Genomic DNA, 27,401 nt, shown 5'->3' with positions numbered 1-27,401 from the left:
CTGTAAAAAAAAAATGCTGAAGAAACAAAGTTATTGAGATGAAATGTGGGAATACGCAGAAATGGACTTGCAGAGCCAGGAATGAGGGCAGTTTGACTTGTCACTGTAAGCAGTATGTTCTCTCTCATTTCTTGTTCTAGCACACACTCTGGTCCACCCCAGAGAGAAGCCCATCTCTTGCCCCTGTGTGTCTACTCACTTTGGGGCCCCAGGCTGCTCCTCTCAACACCCTGCCCCACAGCGGGCTGCAATGCACTGAAGTTTCCCCACACAACACTTGATATCCACTTAGAATGCAGTCCAGCCTTGAGAATCTGCAGGTTCCCTTAACTCCCTGGGACCTGAAGATGCTGGGAAGAAGGCAGAGATTAGAGATGTGTTTGGGTGGAGTTTGAAGGTAACTTAGGACCAAATAATTACAAAATAAGTAGAGCCTTTGCCTCTGATGAGAACCCTTAGCAGAGCATACACTGTCAGGTTTTTTGGTTTTTTTTCAGCATCTAAACACAGGAATCTCAATTCTTATCAATATTCTTTAAGTCCCCCAGAATCATTCATCCCAGAGGTGATTCTTTTCACTAGCATGGAGACTTTAGGCAAACCCATCCCCATTATCCTTTTCCCTATTCAGCAATTTCATTTTCTTCCTAGTGAGGCCCCCATGGAACAGATTTCAATGGTTGAGTTTACCTTATCCTAATGAAGATCTATAATCCTTCAGACTTTAATGGCAAGCATCTTGAAGTTTATAACTCTAAGATGACAGTGGCTATTTGCCCTCATGAAGTTGTAAGGCTTGGGAAAATGCTCAAGATTAAAGCTATTTTACATACTTGTTTGGGGGAATACAATTCAGAGTTCCAAAAGGGCAACTAAATGTTTCAGAAAGACTTCTATATGCTGAATATTATCATCACATCCACTGATGTCACAGGCTTTATTTTAACTTTCAGTAGCACTGGATGTAATTACAAAGTAATAGATCCTATAATTTTAACCTTATGTCAGTACTCAAATGTTTAAATAATGTTATCTATAAAAGTGAGTACTGTGGGAAATTTTAGATAAATTCCAGTGGTGCTGTTACTACTCACAAGATTTTTTTTAAAAAATCTTCTTTGGGAATTAAAGTAGCACTGGATGTAATTACAAAGTAATAGATCCTATGATTTTAACCTATGTCAGTACTCAAATGTTTAAATAATGTTATCTATAAAAGTGAGTACTGTGGGAAATTTTAGATAAATTCCAGTGGTGCTGTTACTACTCATAAGATTTTTTTTAAAAAAATCTTCTTTGGAAATTATCTTTGGAATTAAAGTAATTCATGAGCCCCATAAGAGAATAAATTTTATTTTTTAGTTTTAACCAATTTAATAATATAGTAAAAGATACTGGAGCAAATAGATTCAGGAACAGGCTGATATTATTAGCACTTTTCTGTCCTTACTTGAAAATCCCCCAGGCACCTGCAGATAACTGGGGTAGTGAATATAATGTAAGCATTTCAGTGCCACCACTGGTTTCTCTAATATTATTCAGTGAATTTGTGTGCCTTCTTATATGACTTTGAATAACAACACAGTCTAAGGAGTACCAGGACAAGAGCCCAGTACAGATGGTGAGCACTTCATATTCAGGGGCCATCTCTTCTTTCTTCTTCAACCCCAGGCAACTTCTCTGTCCAATCCCTGGGGGTTATTTCTTAAGATAATTATCTCTTAAGATAATTTTATAGTTATGTGAAGGTGCCTAATACATATTTCAGTGCATTGGTAGGTTGAAAGTTGAAACCTATTTCTATTCTAACTGAAATCTACATTTCTTAAAGGAAAGGACCCTGGTTGCTCCCCTAGATGACTGACTCATTACCAAGGTAAACAGGATATTCAGAATATATTCAGTTCTCTAACCTGCCACATTGTTTTATGGTAGCCAAACCAAATCCTTATAATACCTTATTTTCAGAATATTGCAGAAACCAACCAATCTATGCCTAGGAATATACTTTTCAGATTTAATTATTTTTAACCAGTTCTGATATTTCTTCTCATCTCTTGATTATCCTGGCTATCTTTTTTGTGTATAAGAACACTGCTTATCCAGAGTCAGAAATAAAGCCCAAGGAATAGCTGACACTTTTCCAGATGTCTGTTGCCAAAAGTCCTTCAAAGGTAATCAGCCTTTTTGGCTTTGCCTCCTCTTTAGTGGGGTGTATGGCTTCTGCATTACTTTGCAAATAGCAAGTGCCTTGTACAGTCACGAGCTGCATAGCATCGTTTTGGTCACTGGCAAACTGTATAGATGGTGGTAGTGTCTAGCCATTCCAGTTTGTGTCAGTACACTCTACGATGTTCTCACAAAGACCAAACACCTAACAATACAATTCTCAGAATATGCCCCGTTGTTAAGCAATGCATGAAGGAAACTTATTACTTAGAAAATTTCCCCTTGTTAAATATTTATCTTTGACTATTAGTTTTTTTCCTCCACAGATTCATTAAGGTATTTTTTTTTAATTTTCAATTAATCATTGGTTTTATTTTTAAAAATTCTGTATTCCATTTAACAAGAGTCTTTTTAAAAGGAAACATTCTGAAGGATCTCAGATATTGGCTTGGGTGTATTTATATAATTTCCCCTGTGTTCATGAAATGGTAGTGATGTGCTACACTACATATTTTCAGAACTAGATAGAAAGAAGAAGGAAACTAACATCATTCACGGTGGAAATTGTCATGCATTTATCCTTGGTAGCATTTATCATACAAGCAGCTAAAGGTTCAGAGGTTAAGTGTTTAAAATCCCACAGCTGGTATAGACCCGTTCAGAACTGAACCAAGTCTGCTGATGCAGAGTCAGGGTGCTCTCATTAGGCTGCTGACAAGGCTCTTACTTTGTGTTTCAAATAATTCCTTTCAGATGAGGAAAATATTAGGAAACTCAGTTGGGCTTATCATTACTATTCAAGAATCAAGAAATATTAGTTTAAAGGACAGAAACTTAAAGGGTAAAGGTATTGCAGGTTGTCACAAAATGCTATAAAATAAGCAAAGTCAAAGACAACCCAAATCTGCAGGCAACTGACATACAAGCTGCCAGTTAGGCACAGGCAATCCTATTTCTATTTCTCTTCCTCCTCTTCATACTGCTACTACTATCAGTAGTTATTATTGTTGTTATTATACATTTTTCAGAACAAGGGAGTAGGATAAGACAAGGATAATTGAAATCCCAGCTTTCTGATATTAACAGAGGAGGCTGAAGAATCTGTTTTTGAGGCTTGGGGTAAAGAAATGGACAGGGGTCTAGGTAAACACAGGAAGAGACACGAAGCTGGGAGGACAAATTATTTTCCTGCTCATCTTCTAAAACTCACATGTAAACACATTCACACACTCCTCACTCTGCTTGCCGTGTCCTCCTTCACTCTAGAAAATCACTTGAAAGTCTGCTTACATGACAGAGATTCCCTGCTACCCTGTTTAACCATTTGGAGCAATCAATAATTTCCTTTTCTTTGGGAGGAAATCCCAGAATTATGATTTACAGATTACTTGTTAAGAATTCACACATCTTTTTTTTTTTAGTTTTAGAAAACAATTTTTATTAGCAATAAGAGAAGATTGACTATATCTAGAGCAATCATTTTTCTAAAAATAGAAGAAACAAATGATTCTGTTCCTTACCAAGCATTTTCTTTTTCTAAAATATACTTAGAGTATTGAAAGATAATTTTTTTTCACATGTAATACCCAAAATGGCATTTTAGTGATGGCATTAATACTAATCCATTTTTTGTTGTTGTTGTTTTTTTAAGTTTTTTTTTTATTGGTTGTTCAAAACATTACATAACTCATGACATATCATCTTTCACTCCTCATCCATGGGAAGAAAGAATATGAATATAAATATTCCCATTTGGACTATTAAAACAAGCAGGCATCACATTGCACATGACTTAATGGTGGAGAAGTTACTCTAGGCCAGGCTTTCTGACTATGCTCTTTTTACTTCTTTCTATACCTTGGTTCTGGAAATTTCTGGTCTTTTTTTTTTTTTTTTCAAATTTATTTGAGACAAACTTTATACTTAGTATAAAGCACAAACCTAAGTTTATTTCAATGACTTGATAAATGCACATGGTATCTCCAACTAAGACAGAATGTGATGTTCTTTAGTTTATGGTAGCATAAAACCTAGAACCACTGAACAAGTCTGTTAGAGAAGAAAGCAAGCCACATTCAAGAAAATGAAACTTTACAATGGCACTTGATATATCTTGGCAAGGTCCTATTACCAGGAAAGAAGAGGGTCAAAGTAAGCTAAAGAGTTGTTTTTTCTGAATTCATTTTTCCTTGTTTCCATGTTTTTTTTTTTTATGTTTCCATCAATTTGGCACACTGTTCTGCTCTGCATTTGACTTGTAACACTCCTAGAAACATGTGAAAATCAAACAAAGCCATCAGATTTTCCCTACCTTTTTAACTTTGCCCCTTGATTTCATTGTTTTATTAACACCATACAACAAAGCTCTTGCTGCAATTGGCTAATAAGTCTTATTCATGTTGAAGAGGGACTCTAATTCTGCCTTAAACTTGGAATAATGCAACTCAGGGGTTTCTTCTCATATGGTTCTCAACCATAATGTTATAATTACATTGTATTCTCAGCAGCATCACCCACATACTATAATTATAGTCAAAGCTAAGGCTATGTTTATAATGTACTAAAGCAGATAGAATTGTTTCATTTTAAGTGATTCATTTACCTACTCTGTTGGGAACAGAAAAGCATAGTTAAGAAGAGTTATTGTTCTAATGTGATCTTTCTGAACAACAATTTTAGATAATAAGAAGCCAAAAAGAAATAAAATCTCAAAACCCAAAACAAGAAAGTATTTAAGATATTATGCTCAGTCTGACACCACGTGACTGCGAACTTGAAAAATCAAGGGTGGGCAAAATAGTGGAGGCTCTGTGCTGGTGGTCAATGTGCAGTCTCAGGGATGCCCTTGCTTGATCTGCTTGCTGTGGGACATGACTAAGCACCTCAAGTCAGTCTGCAGCATTAACATCATGGCAATATTTTCTATCTAGTTTCATAATCTAAAGGATCACCACTCATTCAAGCACAGAATGTCTATTTTACAGAACCATTCATTCCTTTAAGACATATTTTATTTGCACCCTCTATGGGCTAGGCATTCTTCCAGGTACCAAATATATGGTGAAGAACAAAGCAGAAATTCCTGTCCTCATGCCACTTAATTCTAATGTACTTTACACCTGTCTTATTTAACTGAGTGAACAACAACAACAACAACAAAGCTTTTATTTTATTATGGGTATTGTAGACTCAGCCTTACTAGGTGGTATGATAAAACTTCACCCAATCAGTTATCCATGGAAACCCACTATTTTCTTCGTACTTGGGCATGAATCTGTCTGGCAATGGAGAATGGAGAATGAGTGGGATATCTGGGATTAAATTCACTGGGTTCTACAAAAAGTCTACATTGGGTTCACTGTAATCAGCTATGGGAGCCTGTGCCAGCCCTCTGACATTGATATGAGCAGAGACACAATTCATTTCCAGCACACCTGTCTGTTTCCCAAATCCTCTGATTGAAATGTCTAATAAAACCTTAACATTCTTCAACTTACCTTGCTCCAGGAACCTTAGATGATGGAAGAAAAAGGATAACACTGTCGTCGGAAACCTAAGTATGATTTGGTGGAGGGGGAGCCAGGTCTAGGTACGTGCCTCCTAGTGGTTCTATTTAAGGCATTATTCTTAAAAGTCTAATTTTCTTGTTTTCAGAGTAGGCTGATGTAAGAACCAATGCCAAAAAGCAGTTGTATATGGTACAAATGATGCTCCCCTTGGTTCCGAGACACACAAGAGCTGAGGCTAGCCCTCAAAGAAATCAGTCAACAACACTAAGAGAACTGAACAGTCTTTTAAATGAAATTCTCTTCATTTTGGTTATCATTTTGATTTCATCTTGTCTATGAGAGCTTGAATGACGATGCTCCTGTACTGCTTTCAGTTTTGAAGGCCTTGATCTGCGATGGTGGGGCAGAGGTGAGTGGAGAGGAGGCAGGCTCAGCAGCATGGGCCAGGGCAGGGTGGCCACATATAAACGTCCTCTCTAGGCTTCCAAATGTAAGCTTTAAAGTTATGTCTCCAAGGCAAGCAGAAACAAACAAAAGTCTACATTAAGACAACAGCAGCCAATTATCTTCTTTCTTTTTGGTTTGGGATGAAGCCTTTTGTTTGTTTCTGAATTGATGAAAAGCTAACCCAATGGGATACAATGTAAAGGCTTCGTGGCTATCAAGTCCTGGAATCTCTAGGGGGCTACAGTAGCGTTCACTATTACCTGATTTTAGTTCTAAGAAATCTCTCACAACAGTAGAGTCTGTGTGCAAGAAAATACCACATGCCAAATAGCAGCAACGAAATCCTCAGACCAAGGTGAGCTCCTGTGTGACCTAGAGCCACCAGAGCTATCAATTCTAGCAAAGACATTTATTTTTCCTTGACTCTTGAAATAAAGTATGTCTTTCAGCATCAGTCCTTCAGGACCACACACTTCAGCACAACCCTTATAATGACTAGTTGGCTGAAACTCACATTCTGTTTTTCCCATAGGAATGTCCTAAATTATGTTCACACAAGGCCCTTTCCACTTTTCTGAGACATAACTGGACACTAGTAAGGCTAATATTGTAGGTTCCACTGTGAATGTGAGTTTTGTTTACCTGGGAATGGGTATTGAGTCCATGTGTTCATGAGGGCTTCTTCTATTTTTATTATAGAATTAATAAACACAAAATGGCATGGTTTAATTAACTCCTATATATTTATCACCCAGCTTTAACAAATACCAATAATTTAATAATCTTGTTTTGTGTATTTCCCCAACTAAGTTTTGAAATCATGTACTTTCACCCATAACTATATAGACATGTATCTATAAAAGCTATGAACTCTTTCATTTAAAAAAATTTGTTCTTTTTAGCTAGATATGACAGTAGAATATATTTTGACATACTATACAAGCAAGGAACACATCTTATTCTAATTATGATCCCATTTTGTGGTTGTACATGATGTGGGGATTCAATGTGGTATATTTATATATGTAAACAGAAAGGTCAGAATCATTCCACTGTGTTTTGTATTCCTGTTCTCCTTCCCTTCCCTTCATTCTTCTTTGTCTGATCTACTGAATTTGTATTCTTCTGCCATCCACTTGTTGTGCATTAGCACAACACATATATACACACACATCAGAGGAAAAATTCAACCTTTGGTTTTTGGGGATTGGCTTATTTTGCTTAGCACAGTAGTTTCCAGATCTATCCATTTACAGGCAAATGTCATAAAGTCATTATTTTTTATGGCTGAACAATATTCCATTTTATATATATATATATATATATATATATATATATATATATATATATATATTCCTTTAGCTTATTGCATTCATTTAAAATGTTTTATATATATATCACATTTCACTATCCATTCATCTGTTGAAGGTAATCTAAGGTTGGCTCCATAGTTTAGCTATTGTGAATTAAACTGCTATAAATATTGATGTGGCTGTGTCACTATAGAATGCTGATTTCAACTACTTTGGTTACATACCGAGGAATGGGATAACTGGGTCAATGTGATTCCATTCCAAATTTTCTGAGGAATCTTCATACTGCTTTCCGCCGTGGTTGCACCAATTTGCAGTCCCACCAGCAATATATGAATTTATCCTTTCCTCCACTTCCTAGCCAACTTTTATTGTTTGAACTCTCATTTTTAATAATAATAATATCCAACCTGCACTCAGATTTTCAAAACTATTTCAAAAAACATCTTTTGCTAGTTCATTTGTTTGAATCAGGACATAAACAAGTTCACACAATATCACTTAAGTCTGTTTAAATCCATGAAGTCTTTCTCTCTCTCTTTTTTTTTTTTTTTTATGAGATGGGTTTTGCTATCTCCCAGGCTGGTCTCAAACTCCTGAACTCAAGTAATCTCCATGTTTAGCCTCCCGTGTAACTGGGATCACAATGCCTAGCTTATTTCTTTTTATTACATCATTGGGGGGGGGGGTTGTTGTTGAAGCAACCATATAATTTCCTTTAGCTTATTGCATTCATTTAAAATGTTTTATCCCTCTTATTTCCTATAAATTGACAGTTTGATCTAGAGGTTTAATTTGATTCAATCCAACTCTGATGGGCAGAACTATCAGGAGTGGTTACAGTGAACTCTTGTGAAAGGACACTCAAATGTCATGAGATAAGGAGATAAGTCAGATATGTTTTAAACTGCTATCAATTGATTCACCAGAACACAGTATACCTAAGGATTTTATCATTCACCAATATCTTCCCTAAATCTATTTTTTTTGTCATTAGGGATTGTAAGTTGGTAATTTTTAAAATCCTTCCTTTTCTTCTGCATTTATTAACTAGAATACAGCTACTTAAAACTTATTTAATCTATTCAGTTGCCCTGAAATAAAATTCATGCAAAAATTCAAGGTAATGCTTATTTTCCTTGATGTAGCAATTTTTAAAATAATGAGTAGATGCCCTAGTAATCTCCAAAAGTGACAATCTTTAAATTAAAAAGAATCATTATAAACTATGGATGAATATTGTCTTGATATTATTTTGAGGGACTGAATTTTTTTTCCCCAGAAGAAAAACACGTTGTGTTTTCTTGATCACCTTTCCCCTTCCACTTTCATTTCTCTGTTCTATCATCCCAATGTTTGATCAAGGTCCCTCTATAAAAGTGACCAAAGGCAAGGATAGAGACTAGATAACATCTAAAAATCCCTACGTAGGTCTCCTGGGGAAACTGCTGTGGATATTTATGGATATGCTCATCTTCAGGGAGGAGTCAGTAAACACACTCTGGATGTTTGGACACTGTGATGATATCATATGGCTGAGCCATGCTGTGTCCACACCACTGAGCATAGTTATACAAGAACCCTCATTACCAGCAGCCTATGTTTCTCTGAACCCTAGTGTTTATTGAGGTAGTAATAGGTAATCCCTTGAAAAGAAGTTACCTGGTCAACTATTGACAGGAAGGATTGATGCACTTTTCCGTTTTTGGATATTCATAATACACAAAAACAAATTAAAGCTGCTCAAAGATTCTTTAATACAGAAGTCCACTTAGCTTTGCATATCCCAGTGCTTCCCAAACACTGGAAGTATTAAGGTCTGAATTCTTGAAGGAGTATATGAAAAATCACTTACAGAGGGGATTTCCCCCTCAGAACATACATGGATTGGGTTAAATTGCATTCCCCAAAGATATGTTGAAATCCTAAACTTTGTTACCTTAAATGTGAATTTAATTGAAAAAAATATCATTGCAGATATAATTAAGGTAAAGATCTTAAGATGAGATCATTTTGGAATAGGGTAAGCTCTAATGGCAGGTATCCTTATAACAGTGAAAAAGTTACACAGGGAGAAGCTTAAGTGAAGATAGGCCAAGCCTGGACTGATGGGTCTACAAACCAAGAGTCACTGAATCTGCCAGATCCTAGGAGAGAGGCACGTAACAAGTTCTCCCTGGAGCCTCCAAGAGAAACCAGTTCTGATCAACACCTTGATATTGGACTTCTGAGCTCCAGATCTATGAGAGAATAAATTTCTGTTGTTCGGCCACCAAGACCTGTGGTGACTTGTTACAGTACTCATAGGAAACAAATAAAATATGCACGAGCAGCATCAATGGAGATCATTTTATTTTATTTTTAAATATTTATTTTTTTAGTCATAGGTGAACACGATCTCTGTATGTATTTTATGTGGTGCTGAGGATCGAACCCAGTGCCTCACATATGCTAGGGAAGTGCTCTACCTCTGAGCCACAACTCTAGCCAATGGAGATCATTTTGGAGTGTCTGAGGTAGAGCTCTGACATCAGTATTTGCTGAAAATGCCCTGTGCCCAGAAGGAATCACCACTTAGGATCTTTGGTCTTTTAAGAGTGAGCAGTCTTTCTATGCTAACAACCCCTAGGAGTTTAGGCTCTTCCTGTGGCTTTAGATTGACCAACAGAGTTCCTTGAGGCCTCCCCACCCCACCAACTCTTTTTCTTTTTCCAGAGAAAGTAGTAATAATGAAAATATTTGGGGGTCATCCCTTGACAGGTACATAAGAAATGGTTACTTATTGTAGATGGTGATGATGTTCAAAGTCATACAAGATGAAGGAGGTAATTATGGGCTCACAGCCTCCTGCACTCCCTCTTGGGGGCCTCCTGTCTCATGCTCTGGCTATCTGAAGTATGGCCTCCCTGTCAGGCATCCCTTTTGGGGGCTCCCTGCTCCTCTACCTATAAAGGGACCTCAACTTTGATCCAGATCAAAGCACTAAAGGTAGAGAAAGAAAGCAGTGCTGATTGAAAGAGGGTATTTTGTGCTACAAAATTTAAGTTTTACATTTTGTGGAACTAAATGGCAACTAAAAGACATCAATAACATTAAGATTTTATTTTTTAATCAAGTTTTTTTTCCACACTAGGTTGTACAGTGTGGAAAAAATTCTCTGGGATCTGTAAGACTTTTATTTCCTTGAAAAATATACCTTTCAAGTACGAGATACACTATACTAGATATCTTTCCTCTCCTGTCAGGATATGAGTTCCAGTTTATCTATTTTGAGTTTTCCAATTAAGGATGTTCAACTGGTAAAGTCTTTGCAAATATTCCCAAATCCAGAAAAACCTCCCGAATCTGAAACATTTCTGGGCCCAAGAATTTCAGAACAGGACTACCTAATCTATAGTAGAAGCAGCAGTAGGATCAATAGTAAAAATAACAAAATATCTAACATTTATTCCAGATCTGCTTTGTGCAAGAACTTTTCTATGTAGCCATCTGCTCTTCACCATGACCATTTGAGAGAGATGCTGACGTCTCCATTCATAAGTGAATAAATTGAAGCTCATGGCATATTAGCAGTATAGCTCATGGTCTCCAGCTCCCCTAACCCCAAAGTCCTCCTCACATAGCCGGGGAAGGGGGTATCCAATCGAAACCAATAACCAAGCTTGCCACAGCCACTTGCCACAATCAACTCCAAAGCTTTTGTAAGATTTTTGTGTTTGTTTTCCCCTCATGGGGTAAAAAGCAGAAGAGGTGGTACAGCCACTGCTCTGACATTTGAGGAAATAGTTGCTACAGTTGCTGTGCTAGTGTTAATGCTGGTGGAAAAATGCCACATTTGAACACTTTGAAATCGATGCTAACACCACTCCCTCCACTGCCCTTCTCTATTTGCTTCCAAGTAATTCCTGGACTTCCACATGATATTCACTTAATATTCTTAAAAGTTTCCATTTTGTGCAGGATCTTGGCTAAATCACACATGGGAGCAGAATATATAAAGATAAGGAAGACATTCTCTGCCCTGGAATTAGTCTCAGTCTAGAAAGAAAAATCCAACATGTCTACAAGCCTCTTGTGTTTCAATGCAAAAGATGCACAATTTCAAAAGGTTTTAGAAATCACAGAAAGAATTTCGGTCACAGTAGGAATTGTATCACGGGTTTCTCCATCTCCTGAAGACTTGAGTGGAGTTTTTCTGGCAGAGCTGCATGGTGGCAGGTACACAAAGCCATGTGTGTTGACAACAAAGAGCACAGATGAGCTCTCTACAAATATTTGCTTTTGTAATACTTCAAATTTGGACTTTAAAATTTCTATTTATCAAGGAACATAAAGACAGGAAAAAAACTTAAAAAATTTATTTGCTTTTCCACAATACATGAAAAAAATCAAAAGATAACCTGCCATAGTAAAGATATGACTTACATTTGAGAATATCTTAAGGGTTCATGAATAGCCTCTGAAAATTCATCTATTATGATACTTTAAATTTTCAGGTTTGTAAGATTTACAGTGCAAAATTTCATACAGGGAGGATTTTTTACCTTTATTTTTCGGCATGAATTCAGTGGTGGAGTCAGTTTATAAAAGTCAGTTTATACAAACATGCAAAATCAAGTTTGCCTTCCAAGTGGAGTTGTCCGTTTCACTGACTTTTCATGAGATCGATATTATGTAATAATGATGACATGTCTCAGTTGGTCACTTGCAAATAATTGCCCATGGTATTAATTGCCAATAATTTCCATGTGTTCAGTTTTATTTGATGGAATATCTTTAGTAGCAAAGAGTGTATATGTTCACCCTGATTAGCAGATACAGTAAATCCTTGCTTCATAATATAGTTTATTTCAGAAGAGTTGACTGTGAAATAAAGTAGTGAGGTGAATCCTGCATTCACATTAATACCAATTGAAGATAATCTTTTACAGGAGACTAAATGATGGTAAACTTTATAACTAGTCTCATAAAATTCCATATTATATTAGGTGTGGTGTCACATACCTGTTACTTGAGGAGCTGAGGCAGGAGGATCCCAAGTTCAAGGCCAGCCTGAACAAGTTAGTGAGGCCCTGTCTCAAGAAAACTTAAAAGGCCTAGGGATGTAGCTCAGTGGTGCATCACCAGTACCACTACCACCACCAAATATGTATTACAGAAATTATAATTTGTCTACTTAGAACATGAGTCAGCACATTTTTATTGTTGTTGTTAAAGGACCAGAGACAAAATATTTCATACTTTGGAAGCATGTTCTATACTTCAGCTATTCAACTTTGCCACTGTAAAATTCCCTCCCCAAGCAGCCACAGGCAATCTGAAACAAAGTGACATGGCTGTGTTTCAATAAAACTTTATTTATAAAACAAGCATCTGGACTAAGGTCCAGTTTGCCAACCTCTGGTTTAAATAATTGTTTACCTGAAGGAAAAAACAAACAAAACCAAAAAACAATACCAAAAAGCAGAAGTAACTTGTTTTGTTCCATGTACTATGAAGTATGTGCAAATTAATTTACTATAAATCATATATATTTAAAAGCCTTAACATGAAATGTTATTTATTCACGCCTTGAGTTATTTTTGGTTTAAATACTTATTATCTCATAGTGCACGTATTTTGCCTTAAGGCACATTATTATTTTAGTTATTCTTTAATGATACTTATGCTGGAACTCTTTGTTACAACCATAAAAAAATTAAATAAATGTGATGTATATTCTGCTTTTTTGGGATAAAGATTAATTTGTATTAAAGTCAGGCCACACCTTTATAAGATTCAAGATTTTTATTCAGTGAACAACTGTGCTTTATCTGAAAAAATTCTTCATGCAAGTAGGAGCTGTGTGGACAAAGGGTCTTTTGGGAATGACAGATTCATGTGTCCTCTTCTAGTAAGAGGCTCCTGAATGCAGAAGCTGAGGTTCTCTTGAGAGCAGTGATTAGAGATGGTTGTAAAGCTGGGGGACTAAAGATCAGATCAGCAGGCAAGAACACAAAGGTCACAACCAACTCTGAGGTGCTTAACTTTCTAGTCACAAAAAGTGTTCACCACCCACTGGGATCACCCAGGGTAAAAGAATGTTTGTCTTGGATTTCATTAGTGAAAAATGTGTGTTGTGCTTTGGCAGAGAAACAATGCTAGGAATTAGTATATAGAATATACACAGGCACCGGTTGCGGTTTCACACACCTGTAATCCCAGCAGCTTGGGATGCTAAGAAAGGAGGACCGCAAGTTCAAAGCCAGCCTCAGCAAAAGTGAGGGGCTAATCAACTCAGTGAGACCCTGTCTCTAAATAAAATACAACATAGGGCTGAAGGTGTGGCTCAGTGGTCGAGTGTCCCTGAGTTCAATCCCCCATACCTGCCCCCCCAGTAGAGAATATTCACAAGCGAACAGAATTTTTAGGGAGATGTTTAATCATTCTTTTCAGAATTAAAAAATACTCACTTCTAAAATTAGGCCTTTTAAAGGCTGCTGTCTACAAACAAATTTCTAACTATTATTGTTTATTTTCAAAAAAAAAAAAAAAAATAGAAGACCTGGCTATACGCATACCACAAAAAGGGGCCTTTATTCCAGTGTAGCGTAAGTGTATGCCTAGATAGGAACAGGTCTCTTTGTAAGTAAGTGGTAAAACATCTACTTACCATTGGTTATGGCTCAGCAGAGAGCTCAAGAGTTGATGGAAAATTTAAAAAAAATGTTAAGACTTAACATTCACCCTACAAAGAATTCTGATCTCCCTACCATTATATGTGAAAGCAAGGCAGTGTATAGCAACATGGATGAAACTAATGGCCATCATTATCTGTGTATTTTAGGCTGGAAAGCTGTCACTGCCAAGTTTGTATTTGCAAAAAGTGAACACTGCTATTCACTTATTCACTGTTACCACTGTGCATTATCTCTACTTCATTTTGCTTATCTATGGAGAGATACAGCATTGCACTGACAATATTGTCCTTACTCTCTAGGTAGGGAATTGAGTGATTCAAGTATGCTGCCTTCTGGGTACCTACATTTCTCCTTGTATAAAATACTTAGTTCTGCCTCCTCCTTCCTGTTTCCAGGAAGCAGGAAAAGAGATGAATAGTATCCCTAGAATGCTTGGCATCATCTGGAGATCAGTGCTGCATGTGAGTCAGGAGAGCCAACATAAACACTGTTTCCTTAAAAGGGATCACAAGAATCTGTGTTTACTTACTGAATAATTTACCAAACCCTTTATAAACAAGGAGACTGTCAGGAATTCAAAGTCAGCTTCAATGTCAGAACCTAATGTCAGTACTGCTCTCTCATGCACGTCCAATGCTCAAGTTCTTTTTAACAAAGAAATGCTGCACATTCATGCTAAAATGAGTATTGAAGCGGACCCTGCTTCTCTTAGGTAGTACTTCTTTTAGTTGTGTTGTCAGCTATGAATCCCTTAATGGTGAACACATCTGATAAAAAAAAAAAAAAATGCTTAAAGCTGAGAGGGTCAGTCAGCTCCTATGGGGGCAGTGTTGGACCACAGGCAGGAGCAGAGCTAATTCATATTCCCTCATCAGCTGAAGCGCCAACAGGATATAACAATGATGCCATGGGGTGTCTTGCAAAGTGCTCCAAGGTCAAACTGTATCACCAAATCCATGACTGGAAGTTAAGGTCCAATGAAGACTTTTGGGAAAGACTAAATATTTATACTTAGCAATAGGCAAGAAAAATTTCTACTCCTATGTCTTTATCTCTTCCCTTTTATACATGACAGCTAAAGAACACAGAAGAAACTCCGTGATAACTAAAGAGTACTTATGATATTGGGGAGAGCACGACTTCTATTTTTTTTTTTTTTTGCATTTTTTATGCATGTGCAAAATTCAACAACTGTTGGGCTGGGGTTGTGGCTCAGTGGTAGAGCACTTGCCTCACACACATGAGGCACTAGGTTTGATCCTCAGCACCACATAAAAATAAATAAATCAAATAAAGTTATTGTGTCTATCTATAACTAAAAAAATATTTAAGAAAAAATTCAACAACTGTTCATTAAACATTCAGCCTGTGCCAGATACTTTCCAGGTGCTGTAGAATACAGGATTTATAAGACCTAATCCCTAACTTTGCACGTAGCATAGTTTATTAACATGGGTAAGAAAGTGCATAAGAGTTTGCCTTAGGTTGAGGCAAATAAGTAATGAGTTTATGATTCATTGTATATGGGCAATTTCACAGTGTTTGATCTAATGCATATTGGAATAAAATAAGATCCATGAGAGAATACAATATATTCCACATACATTGGGGCCAGATACCACCATAATTACTTTAAATATAATTCATTCAACAGTCTTATGAGTAGCTACCATTAGTATCTCTTCATTAGAGATTAAAACAAAACAAAATACAAAGTACAGAGAAGTTATGCAACTTAAGCAAGATCAAGCAGGAGGTAAGAAAAAGAACTGGACTTAAACCAGAGGCTGCATTCTTAAACCCCTATGCTAAACTACCTCTCCTTCAGAGGATGATGTGATATTTCAAACATGCTTAAGGACAGAATTCATGAAGGATTCTTTAAGACCAGGAGAAAAGAGGTGGGAATTCTGGTGAAGGGGATACAATGCAGGGAACATAATACAGGGTGTAGTTTGGACACAAAGGAGATAGGGTGGAAAAGTGCATATGATCCATGTTCCAGAACTCCGTGAATACCTGGGAAGTGAGTTTATTGGAAAGTTGTTGAAGGTGATTATAGAAAGGAATCTCTGAATTTGAGGTAAATAGCAGAAACTCATCTTGAAGCAGAGAGTAGGGTGGCTTGGAATGAGGAAAACCAGGAAGTAGGAAGGAAAATTGGGAAGTTAGAGCAAGAATCCAGCCAAGAATGCACAAGGATCCAAACCAGAAGATGATGTTTACTATATTCAAGTTTTGTCTTGTGTTTTTTTTTTTTATATTGCTAATAAGCCCCCTCCCCACAAAAATATAATCAAACTTGACAGCATGTCTCTCTGGAGCAATGGAGGGGAACATTGGTGATAGGAAGCCTGAGGGACCATGATTCGTCCTACCAGTCTATAGCAACTTGAGAAGTGTCAGTTTGTACATTGGTTGGTTAATTGATTTAGTTTGTATACCTATTTTACTATGGAAGAAAATTTAGAGGAAAAGAAAACATTTTTTTCCAAAGTCAAATAACATTACGGGTTGAGAAAACCTGAAAAAAAAGTGTTTTTTTTAAATTAAAAAGTGAAAGCCAGGCACAATTGTAAGTTCACTGGAGAGCTGTTGAAGGTGACTGATTATACAGAGGAATCTCTGGATTGGAGGTAAATAGCAGAAACTCATCTGGAAGAAGAGACTGCTTGTGAGCTTGTAAATTTGGGGGTTTTTTTTGCAAAAATTTTAAGGAATTAATTTGCTGTGCTCATCTGACACAATGGTCTTTGGGGATCCTGTCAAAGCTTTACTCTGGCCTCAGTCATTAATGTTTATGTTCAGAATCTCTGTTTTTTTTTAAATCAGATAAATTTATGCTTCCAAGTACAGTAAATGATATTTTAATATTTCCCCCAGTTAGATATTCATTTTACTTTGAGGTGGAAATGCCACCAATCACAAAATTTACACTTTTATGGTAATATATGAAAAGTAAAAACAAAAAATATTTTAGGAGAGGGAACCCTCTCCACACAAAAAAAGATGTACAATAATCTAAAAATTTCTGTCTGTATACTTGATAAAATCTCATGAATTTAGCCCAAATGTTCATCAAATCCCCATTTTTATTTTAGGCCCCCACCCCTGCAATGAGGTTTTGTTTTGAATCTGAGATATTAAAAAAACAAACAAAGGAAAGATATAAATTATAATTGTGTATTCTTGGCCCATTTCCTGTTGAACCCTACCTTTTTGTGTAAAATTAGCCCCATAGAGAAATGTGAGCCCCTTGGTGTCAGGACAGTATCTTTCTTCTCAGGATGCAAACCTACATGTTGGTGCACAGCAGGGAGTGTATATGTGATATAGTGACATGGTACACAGTGACATAGTAAGGTGATGTGAACACTAGGGACTGTCACATCTGGATGATGTACTCCTGATGACAGAGGTGGCCACATGTTCAATCATGTGCCCTGTGACAGGTTGACACACAGGAATCACTTTGTCACAGGTAATGTTTGATAAAGAAAAGCTGGAAAGGTAGACCTTGTGTGAGGAGGTCAAGGTCCACGTGATTGATCATATATGAATGACAGTCTTCTTACTGATCATGAAGACAGGAAATCATTACATGCCAAATGCCTGGTATAGGAAGTTATTCAACACATCCACTGTGTTTCTGGGTATTTTCAACAAGATGCAATGGTTAGGCTTCTTAAACCCTGTGACAGAAAGCAAAATGGCTTGGAGAAATCATGCTATCACTTGAGGGAAAAGCAGAAGGCACTGTATTATTATGTATGTGTGTGTGGAGGATGATTCCAATGTGATGCATGTACCATTAGCAAGACATTCTTAACTGATGCCTCCTAATTTTCCTACAGAAAGTAGCAATAGGTCATATTATCTGTTGAATGAAGGTTTTGGAATATACTAACCGGAATAACCCAAACATAACCACTCCTTTTATATAAAACCCCTTATGGCCAATTAGGGAATAGATTAATATATCTGTTGCATCTAAAACAGGAAGGTTGTAAAGAGTTTATGATCTGAAAGAAATGACAAATGGATGACATTTGTTAAAAATTACATCAATCCTTATTTTTGGATCATCTCCAAGGAAATGACATTTAAATCCCACATTAGAAATTTACTCTGCAACTTGTCATAAAATCCAAATTATAGTTTTATGACATTAGTATTACCAACAAAAATATCAATAGATGAAATTCAGTTAGATTCATTGCCTTTCCTTCATTTATTGCATAACAGGGACTCTGGTATATATTTCAACTGCTAAAAAAATCTATCCCTATAATTTAATTCAACAGGTATCTGCTATGATATCAGGAATTTTTAGGCAACATATGGGATTTAGAAAGAGCAGAAGACATGACCATGGACCTAAAGTCAATTAATTCACTCATGCAGACCACACAATCTGATGAACTCTATGCACAATGCTACCTATATGCTAAAGCATTAGGAATAAATGCTGTCATGGAACTATGAACACAGTTCCATGGAAGCTAATATAATTTGGATCTGGAATATTTCCTAAAGTCTCATGTATTGGTGATGTTTTGGGGAAGTAATTTGGGAAGTTTTTGGGTCATGATGGCTCTGAACTTATCAGCAGATTAATCCACTCGGGGATAAGTATTTAATGGCATTATTAGGAAATGGTGCAAACTGTAGGCAGTGGGACTACCTTGAAGGGAATAGATCCTTGGAAGTGTGCCTTGGGAATTATATCTTGCCTCTGATCCTTCTCTGCTTTCTGGCCATTAGCAGCTAAGAAGCTTTGCTCCATCAAACCTCCTCTGCCATGATGTTCTGCCTTACTACAGGTCCAGAATCAATGGAACCAAGTGACCATGATAGAAACCTCTGAAACTTGGAGCCAAAATAAATTTTTCCTACTTTAAGTTGATTTTCTCAAGCATTTTGTCACAGTCTCAGAAAGCTCACAAATACAGATGCATGCAAGGTAGAAAAACTGGGTCTAGAGAATGTGGGGAAGTTTCCCCAAGAGCTGATGCTTGAGTTAAGTCTTATAGATGAAGAGAAGATTGTCAAAGGATAAGAGGGGAATATGTAGCGTCATTTCAGAGAGAAGAGAGAGTTAACATGAAGGCAGAATTTTGAAGCACAAGGCAATTTGGCCAGAGAGACAAGTTTAAACTGCCAATGAAATCATTAGATAAATACTTCAAAATAATAATAATTTTTAAAAGGATTTGTAAAAGCAAGCAATTTCCTAAATTTAATTAATAATTGTTGACCCATGATAAGTCAATTCCTTGTTTCTAACTGCATTAATTTGGCCTTACTTGATCCCTGAGCACAAGCAAAATAGAAAAATAAAGAAATCACCTTGTAAAGCAATTGAAAAATAAATCCTGAAAAAAAAATAGTTTTTCTTGTTTGCCAGTAAAATTTTAACTCAATTGTCCTTCCAGTTACCAATATCCCAAATAAAATAGAGAAAGGATAGCTGTTTGAATTATACTAATACATGGAAAATATCACTAAAAGCAGTGAAACCACTGAAATTCTTACTTGTCCTCAGGCCTGGATTAACTCTTTGCAGACTCTGTGATGCTTTGCCAAGGGTAGCTGGTGTGACTGGAATGGAAAAGAAGAAAACCATTAGCCATCCCCATAAAAACAAACAAACAAGCTATCTGATGTGACCCTCTTACAACCACACTTCAAATGATAAAATATGACCTGCTCCCTTTTGAAAATGAAAATTGCACCTATCCACTAAAAGGATCTCTTAACAATCTGAGCAAATGGAAACCTTCTGGTCTCATGCCTAGACACAATAGGGAACAATAAAGCAAAAATGCCTTTCTATATTATTTGAGTCTAGCTTGTGAAAATAAGGAAGAACATAAATTTTTTGGAAAACAATTCAGTCAAAAAAGTTTATTTTTAGAAATAATAAAAATAAACACATGAACCATCCAGGGAGTGGGGAAAAAATGAGGGGACTTAAAAAGTTGGACAAGAGAGAAATGGAACTTTGTAAGGCAAGATGGGTGAAAGTCAACTACTATAAAAGCAGTTATAATTTGATTGACACTAGTAGTAGGCTACATTAAAAACAGACAAAAATGGAAAATGATCAATGTGGTTACCATTCCAGCCAGGTTGCTTTGCAAGCATCTCAGCTACAAAAATATGTGACTGTTGCCTGGGCCTGCTGAAGATGTTTCTCCAGGATTCCCCAAATCAGATCAAGTTACCTATAGGTTATTCTTGGAGGGGCAATGTGGCCCAGCCCCACAAAAAACACTGAGCTTTACCTCCAAGCCAGTAAGTTATTTCGGTGATATTGTGAAGTGTATATTTGGTCCTTCTGTTTCCTGGCCTAAGAGCTGCTAGAATCCTTGAAATCTCTGGGGCAATAAGTGTTCTTTTAATGAGTTGACTGGTATCTGGAGGCTCCCTTCCTCAGGATGGGTGTTGGCACAGGAAAACCCAGTGATTAGAGAATTGGGACTTTTCAGTCTTGCTCCTCAACCTCTGGGAGGAGAGAGGACCTGACAGTTAAACTGATCAATACTGACTAATGATTTAATCCATCTTGCCTATGTAATGAAGCTTCCATAAAACTCAAAGGTCTGGGTTTGGAGACTTGACAGTTTACTGAACTCCTGGAAATGCTTAGAGGGCACGGATGTGTTGGACCTGCCTTTTTGATGCCTCGCCCTATCCATCGGGTTATCTGGAAAGATGGTGGAATCTTTGATAATAGACCAGTAAATGTAAATATGAGTTTTCCTGAGTTCTGTAAGCTTTACTAGCAAATTAAGTAAACCTGAGGAAGGGATCAAGGGAATCCCAATTTATAGCTGATCGATCTGTTAGAAGTACAGGTGACAACCTGTTATTTTCATTTGGTGTTTGAAGTGGGGCACAGTCCTGTGGGACTCAGTTCTCAATTTGATGCTATCTCCAAGTAGAGGGTGTCAGAGCTGAACTGAATTATAGGACATCCAATGAGTATTTGCCAGAGAGATGGTGCTAGTGGGTAGAAATTCCTTCACGTACTTTGTTGACCAAAGGTCACAGAAGAAGTGTTCCATATTGTGAGGTGTTGGGGCAGGCCCCAAATGGCTATAGTTAGATTGTCTCACTGAGGCTTCTGGTGGGCTTTGTTATGTTTTATGTTTTGTTGTTAGTATGTAGCCAAGGCCATGAATCACCCAAGTCATGGTCAGGATGTAGTCAAGGTCAGAAACAATTTGATTCAGTTTGTGCCCTTAAGATCATAAACATTTACATCAGTGCCCACTGATATAGATCTGTCTATCTATCTATCTATCTATCTATCTACCTATCTATGTCAGGCAGTGTGCCTTTTTTGTTTGAACTATATATAAAAAGGGGTCTAAATGGAACTGACAGGGGCAAAAATGGAACTGGCTGGGGGCTGAAGCTGGAGGTCATTGCCACCTCTGAATAAAGCATGTCTACTATCCTAACTGCTTCTTACATCTTCTACCTGCCTGGATCCCAAATCTGTTTCCTGGGTCTGAGCCTCAAAACAACAAAGGGCATAAAGGGTACAAAGTAGGAGAAGCTGAGTATTTTTTTCCCCTGTGTCACCTCAGGCTACTGATCTTTTGTTTCACTCCTTAATAGAAACCCATATGTCAGGAAACCTGTCTCTGATATAAAACAAGAGGAGAAAAATAATGAAGGTAGCCTAGGCAGTGAGCTGACCTACTCCCATCTTTCTAAATTTCAGAGCTGGTGAGCTCAGTCCACTGGCCTCTTGGCCAGTTTTCAGTCTACCTTTTCACGAGCTCCTTCTAGTTAGTTAACAGGTCAGAAGCAGCTCTTGGGTCTGTTATGCATAATAGAAAGTACAACTGATAAAGCTAAGAGATTTTCCCCATCAAAGACTGAGAATTCTAATCCTTGTAAGTTTTTTTCCCGTCTGGGTACATCATTGAAAGTATTTTCCTAAGGAAAGTAAGGTGTTGGGGTTTTTAGTGAATTGACATTTTAAAGTCATTAAAATATTTTAAATTTTATAGTTATTAGATTTGAAAGTGTTTCGTTTTATTTTCTCTTGAAATCTTACTATTATTTTCATCTGTTGAACCTCATTTACTCCCATGTGTAATAAGGAATTATAACAAAAGTGAATAGAATGCACATTTTCCTGAATTGTATCATATTTGCACATCAATTTTAAGGTGACCAGGAAGCAAAATTGTATTTTACAACACTGACCTCAAGTCTACATCTTTATTATTGCCACTAACACCTTGAACAAATCCCACCACATCACCAATTCCCTTCTCCAAAACAAAGAACATCTTGTTTTATTATCCTTTATCCCAAGCTGAGCACTAGAATATCACTTTGATTATGTTTCAACAAGTTTATATAACTTCTGTGAATGACCTGTTTCACTGACAACTATGCACTGTCTGAGAATGTTCTGATCATTCAAAGGAAGAGGAAAGCTAATAAAAATTATAATGAATACATAGGGTTGGGGTTGTGGCTCAGCGGTACAGCACTCATCCAGCAAGTGTGAGGCCCTGGGTTTGATCCTCAGTACCACATAAAAATAAATAAAATAAAGGTATTGTGTCCAACTACAAGTAAAAATTAAATATTTTAAAAAATTATAATGAATCAATAGAGTGGGAGTAAACTTTTGGAGGTAGATTCATGGCATAAAAGTGGTGTCAGTTGCATGGACCTATACTTATCTCAAAACCCATAAGGTTGTATGCATCCAATAGATACAGCTTTCTGTATGCCAATCACCCCTCCATAAAATGGTTTAAAAACCAAATTAATTATGGAATAGCACAGAAACACATGTTACTTTGATCAAAATTATCCAGCAAGTCTGTCTTAGTTTTCAGCTTGAAACTGAGAAAACTAACAGACAACAGGGTCTAGGCCTCAGATCAGCTATACAGTTAACAAGTTTTTCCAGAATGATCATTGAAATGAAATATGGAGGTCAGTTCTGAGGCCCCACATAGAGCACAGAGTCAAACCTCCAGTTGGGAAATTGTTGGGGAGCCCTGGACTCCCTGAATCTTCACAAACCAGGATTTTGCTTTCCTTGCTAACAGACATCTGGTGCTTTCCCCTTTATGGCATATTTGGTGACATTTTCATGAAGCAAAAAGTCTTACTAAGCTAACACTCTCTGCAATATGTGATGAATCAAGACATAAAAGGAACACATGGCATCGTCCTGGAAAGATCACAGACTTATGCCCGGGCTAAGAAGACTCTGGTTGCAAAAGGAAAGCACAAAGAACAAAATTGTGCTGTCTTAGCCAATGGAGGTGTCACACTCAGTCATCAGTTTTACTTAGTGTCAAAACCATGTACCTAATGTCTAAAAGTGCTGACCAGTAAGACAAAAGCAAATAGAGGGAGATCACATGCAAAGAATCACAACTTCAATGCTAACAAAATTAAATGAAGCCATTACAGACTGCTCTCAATTATGATCTGCAGGGATCCCACTTATAATCTATTTCTAATAGATCAATAAACATTTCTAGAGGGCCTTTTAAGTGCTGGGGTTATAAATGAACTAGCTGCAGCTCTTGACCTTGGTGAGCCCATGATTTTAGGGAGATCCACTAGAAGAGTAGTCAAGCATTGGAGGAGCAATGGGGTAGCCTTTGACAAATCTGGGCAAGCTTCTTGGGGAAGGAGCTAAATTTGGAATATGCAGTCAATGATGAGATAGGGAAACCAGGAAACCACTGCACAAAGGTGCTAAGGTAAAACACATCTTGAGCTTGTCAAGAGCTGTGATCTGTTGGAGCAAAATGGAGTCTCTGTGTTAGGGTGTGCTGAGTTGGGGAAGAAGTCGGGTTCACATAGGGGAAGTTCTTTCCAAAGATCTTAATTTTTATCCTGCAAGCACTGGGGAACCACTGACTTGCCATACTTTGAGGTGGAACGCCTCACAGTGGAACTCCTCACAGTGGACTTGCCCAATAACAGGGTCCTAAGACTGGAACTAAATGCAATTTAACCTTCCTTCTTTGTGCCCAACTTTGTAGTCAGCTTTCCAACTCGTGCACATATCTGGACCTCTGTTTCTCTGGCTGTAAAATGGCAACGTGTATCTATAAGTTTCAATCAGAACATGCAAATCATTAACCTATAATATAAGTGATTAGTGAATGTAAGATATTATTTCTATTATTATTGTGATGGTTATTACCTAGATACTATCATCAGGAGCATGTTTTTTTTTTTTTTTTTCCCATGGAGAACTTGACAGAACTTTTACATTGAACTTTATGGGCTTGGGACATGGCACTTATGAGGACAGGATAAAACCAGAAAGACTTGAGCTACTTAGAACTACAGAACCTACACACAGCCCTTTGAGGGAGGACCTATGTCTCTAAGGGACTCCAGGGAAGTAGTATCAATGGGGTAGACTGTGGAAATCCATTTAACAGTTCAGCTTGAGAACAAATGCAATCAATTCCAGTTCTCCACTATACTATTAAGGGAGTAAGAGTAGGAGGTTCAATGTTCTGGCAAGTACTGTAATTTACCAGTTGTACACCAATGGCATTCAGAACCAGCTCTGAACACACAGTGAGTAAAACATAATAATACATTCTGCAACCACTCCATGAAATAACAGGAGAAAATGCATGTAAAATGCCTTGCACCGGCATCTGGCATAAAATAAACATTGGGCAATATCAACTATTGTCATTGCTGTTAGCTTATGGTTATGACAATGATACTGATGATGCAACTCTCATGGAATGTTTATTTCAAGACTTCCTCTGAGTGGTTTTGCTTTCTCCCTCGGGCAGCTTAATTGCCTGCCACCCAGCAGCTGCAGGTACCACTCTTACACCCCTGGCAGTAATTGTTTATTTGCTTGTGCCCAACAGTGCTCAGTGAGTTCTTTGGGCTGAGAATTATTGCTTTCATCTTTATAAACTATTATGAGCACTGGGTATGGTACCTAGTAGAAAAAATAGAAGTTTGATAAATAAATGAGGCAGATGAAATGAATTACAAAGGTTTTAAATTTTGGCTTTAAATAAACTGTTTATTCTCAGCAAATGATTCTGCCCTTGGAAATCTCAAGTATGTTGATTGCTTTTCCTCTTCTTTGGAAGTCTATTGGTCATTAACCATATTTCAGAAATTTCCCCTGCTCAGATCCTCAGATCTCCACTGCTTTAGCTCTTTCCAGACCCACTTCTGTATTCCTATCCTTTTTTTCCTGCCAAACTACAACCTGCATAGCCAAAGTGTTCCATTTAAAGTCCTCGTCTCTCTTGAATCTGCTATTGCAAAAGCTCAATTTTAAGCTCATTGTCTGGACACACTGGTTCCAGGCCTCAGATCATCCTGTTGCCTCTGAAGCATCTGATTTAGGGGGATATGTGTGAGATTTATGTCTTGCATTTATAGTATGCTTAAAATGTACTAGGTACCCTATTAAATATATTTTATGGATTTTCCCATTTTATACTCAAAAAATCTTCTGGCCTGGGTATTATTATTAGTTAAATTTGATAGGCAAAGGAGCTGTTCTCCGAGTTACTCAACTCAGAGAAGTTAAGTAAGACATTTAAGGTTACCCAGCAACCAAATGGCAGAACCCAAATTTGAATTGGAGCTAGATTCTAACTCCACCTCACCTCACTGTTTTCCTGACATGCCTGATCATCAAAATTGCTGTGGAATTTATTAAACCTACAGTCCTGGACCCTGACCAGATTTATAGAATCTAAATCCCTGGAGCTCCTGTCAATCTGTATGTTGGCAAGGCCTTGTGTGTGACTATTTACCTTTACTTCCTAACTCTGTCCCTGCCATGTATCTCTTTCAATGAAACGACAGGATACGTTTGGGAAACTCTTCATTCTACTTTTTTGTTCTAGCCAGAGTCACTATATCTTCTGCAGTGCTGCACTTCTAGGGTTACTCCACTTCATATCCACAGCTGGTGCTCATTAAGAGGTACTTGATAAATCAGCAGACAGATTTATTTGAGTACTACACACATTCTGGAACATATACTGATGGGGCCAGGTTGCTGAGGTTTTAGGCAGAAATACTCTTCAGGGGTCTGTCTGTGAGGAACTGGGTAAGATTCAAGATAACTTCACTGGCAGGCCACCTCTTTTCCCTCTGTCATTGGTGATATGACCCAGGCGATCCTCAGGTCGCAATTATTCTCTTGGTCCTGAAAATACCTGGTTCACCAAGTCCAGTGATAATTTAAGCTGAAATTTCCTTTCTTTCAAGTCTCATTAGATTAATTGAATTCCCATCCACAGTTCCTCCTGAACTAAAGTGTATTCTCTTGTACACATTCTGACTCTTGGCAACTCTCAGGAAGCTGTGTAATCTAAACATGAAATCTCTGGTCAAAAGGACAAGTAATCCCCATCTCTACAAGTGATTTTCTTATATACTTGAATAGTAAATCATAAAGCAGATTATATGAGTAGAGAATTTAAACAAACAAAGAACATGAAACAATGCTGGAAGTTTCAAGTGCTTTTAATGCTAAAAAGCTGCTTGACAGTCAAATCATAAGTTTGGAAGAGAAAACAATGTCATGAAGAGAGACATGTTCTTAAATAAATCTGCAGTAGTCATTTTTTTCATATCTATTTTGAAAGTCGCTGAGCCTGCAGTTAACCAGAATTAATGTGCAATGATAGGTCATAAAACCTTTTATTCTCAAAGGTCCCCTTTTTGGCTTACAGGAGCAAATGCAGAAGTTTCCTAGGAACTTCAAACTTCACATATCCCTTTCCTGCCTGGCAGTGCTCTGGCTGGTGTGTACTTTACAAACATAGCTCACGCATGCACTGAGGACATCTGCTTGCAATTAGACAGATATTAGAGCCTGGCTTTTCACATGAGTCCTTTGTGGTGATAAAGCCAGTTAAAAGTGCAGTGACTTTCAGAGAACACATCAGTGGTGGTAATTCCACAAGGTGCAGGGAGAGAAGCAGTCACTGTGAACGCTGGGTCTGTGTTGGCCTGCATCTGTCTTTCTTCTGCAAAGCTTCCCAGCAATTCCTCTGGATTTCCCTTCCTACTGCTACAAGACCTGCAAAGCACCCTGCCCGGCTGCCCCACCTCAAAAGCCGCTCTTTATTATGGAGAACAGCAGAGTGTTCATACCAGGCTATGAACAGCAAATCCTCTGTACCATGTGATAGCAGGAGCTGGGATTCATCACAGCAATGCTTAAAGGAACAAACAGAATCACAAGTTGGCACTGGGCCAAGATCAATCTGGGGGAAACC

The 27,401-nt window shown here is 37.5% G+C and overlaps 1 protein-coding gene across 4 annotated transcripts in view; it reads right to left on the bottom strand.

Moving 5' to 3' along the window:
- Positions 1 to 27,401, bottom strand: part of Ghr (growth hormone receptor) — a 243,193-nt gene that overhangs the window by 56,823 nt on the left and 158,969 nt on the right. For all 4 annotated transcript variants that reach the window (XM_046468261.2, XM_046468260.2, XM_046468258.2 and 1 more), the window contains exon 3: positions 19,654 to 19,719. In XM_046468261.2, the coding sequence (XP_046324217.1) occupies positions 19,654 to 19,719 (66 nt within the window). The remainder of the gene's footprint in view (positions 1 to 19,653; positions 19,720 to 27,401) is intronic.

This window comes from Marmota monax, unplaced genomic scaffold, assembly GCF_021218885.2.
Source record: "Marmota monax isolate L192 unplaced genomic scaffold, Marmota_monax_Labrador192_F-V1.1 WCK01_AAM20220418_F8-fsc00120, whole genome shotgun sequence".
NCBI classification, from domain to species: domain Eukaryota; kingdom Metazoa; phylum Chordata; class Mammalia; order Rodentia; family Sciuridae; genus Marmota; species Marmota monax.
This window is presented reverse-complemented; position numbering and strand designations above follow the sequence as displayed.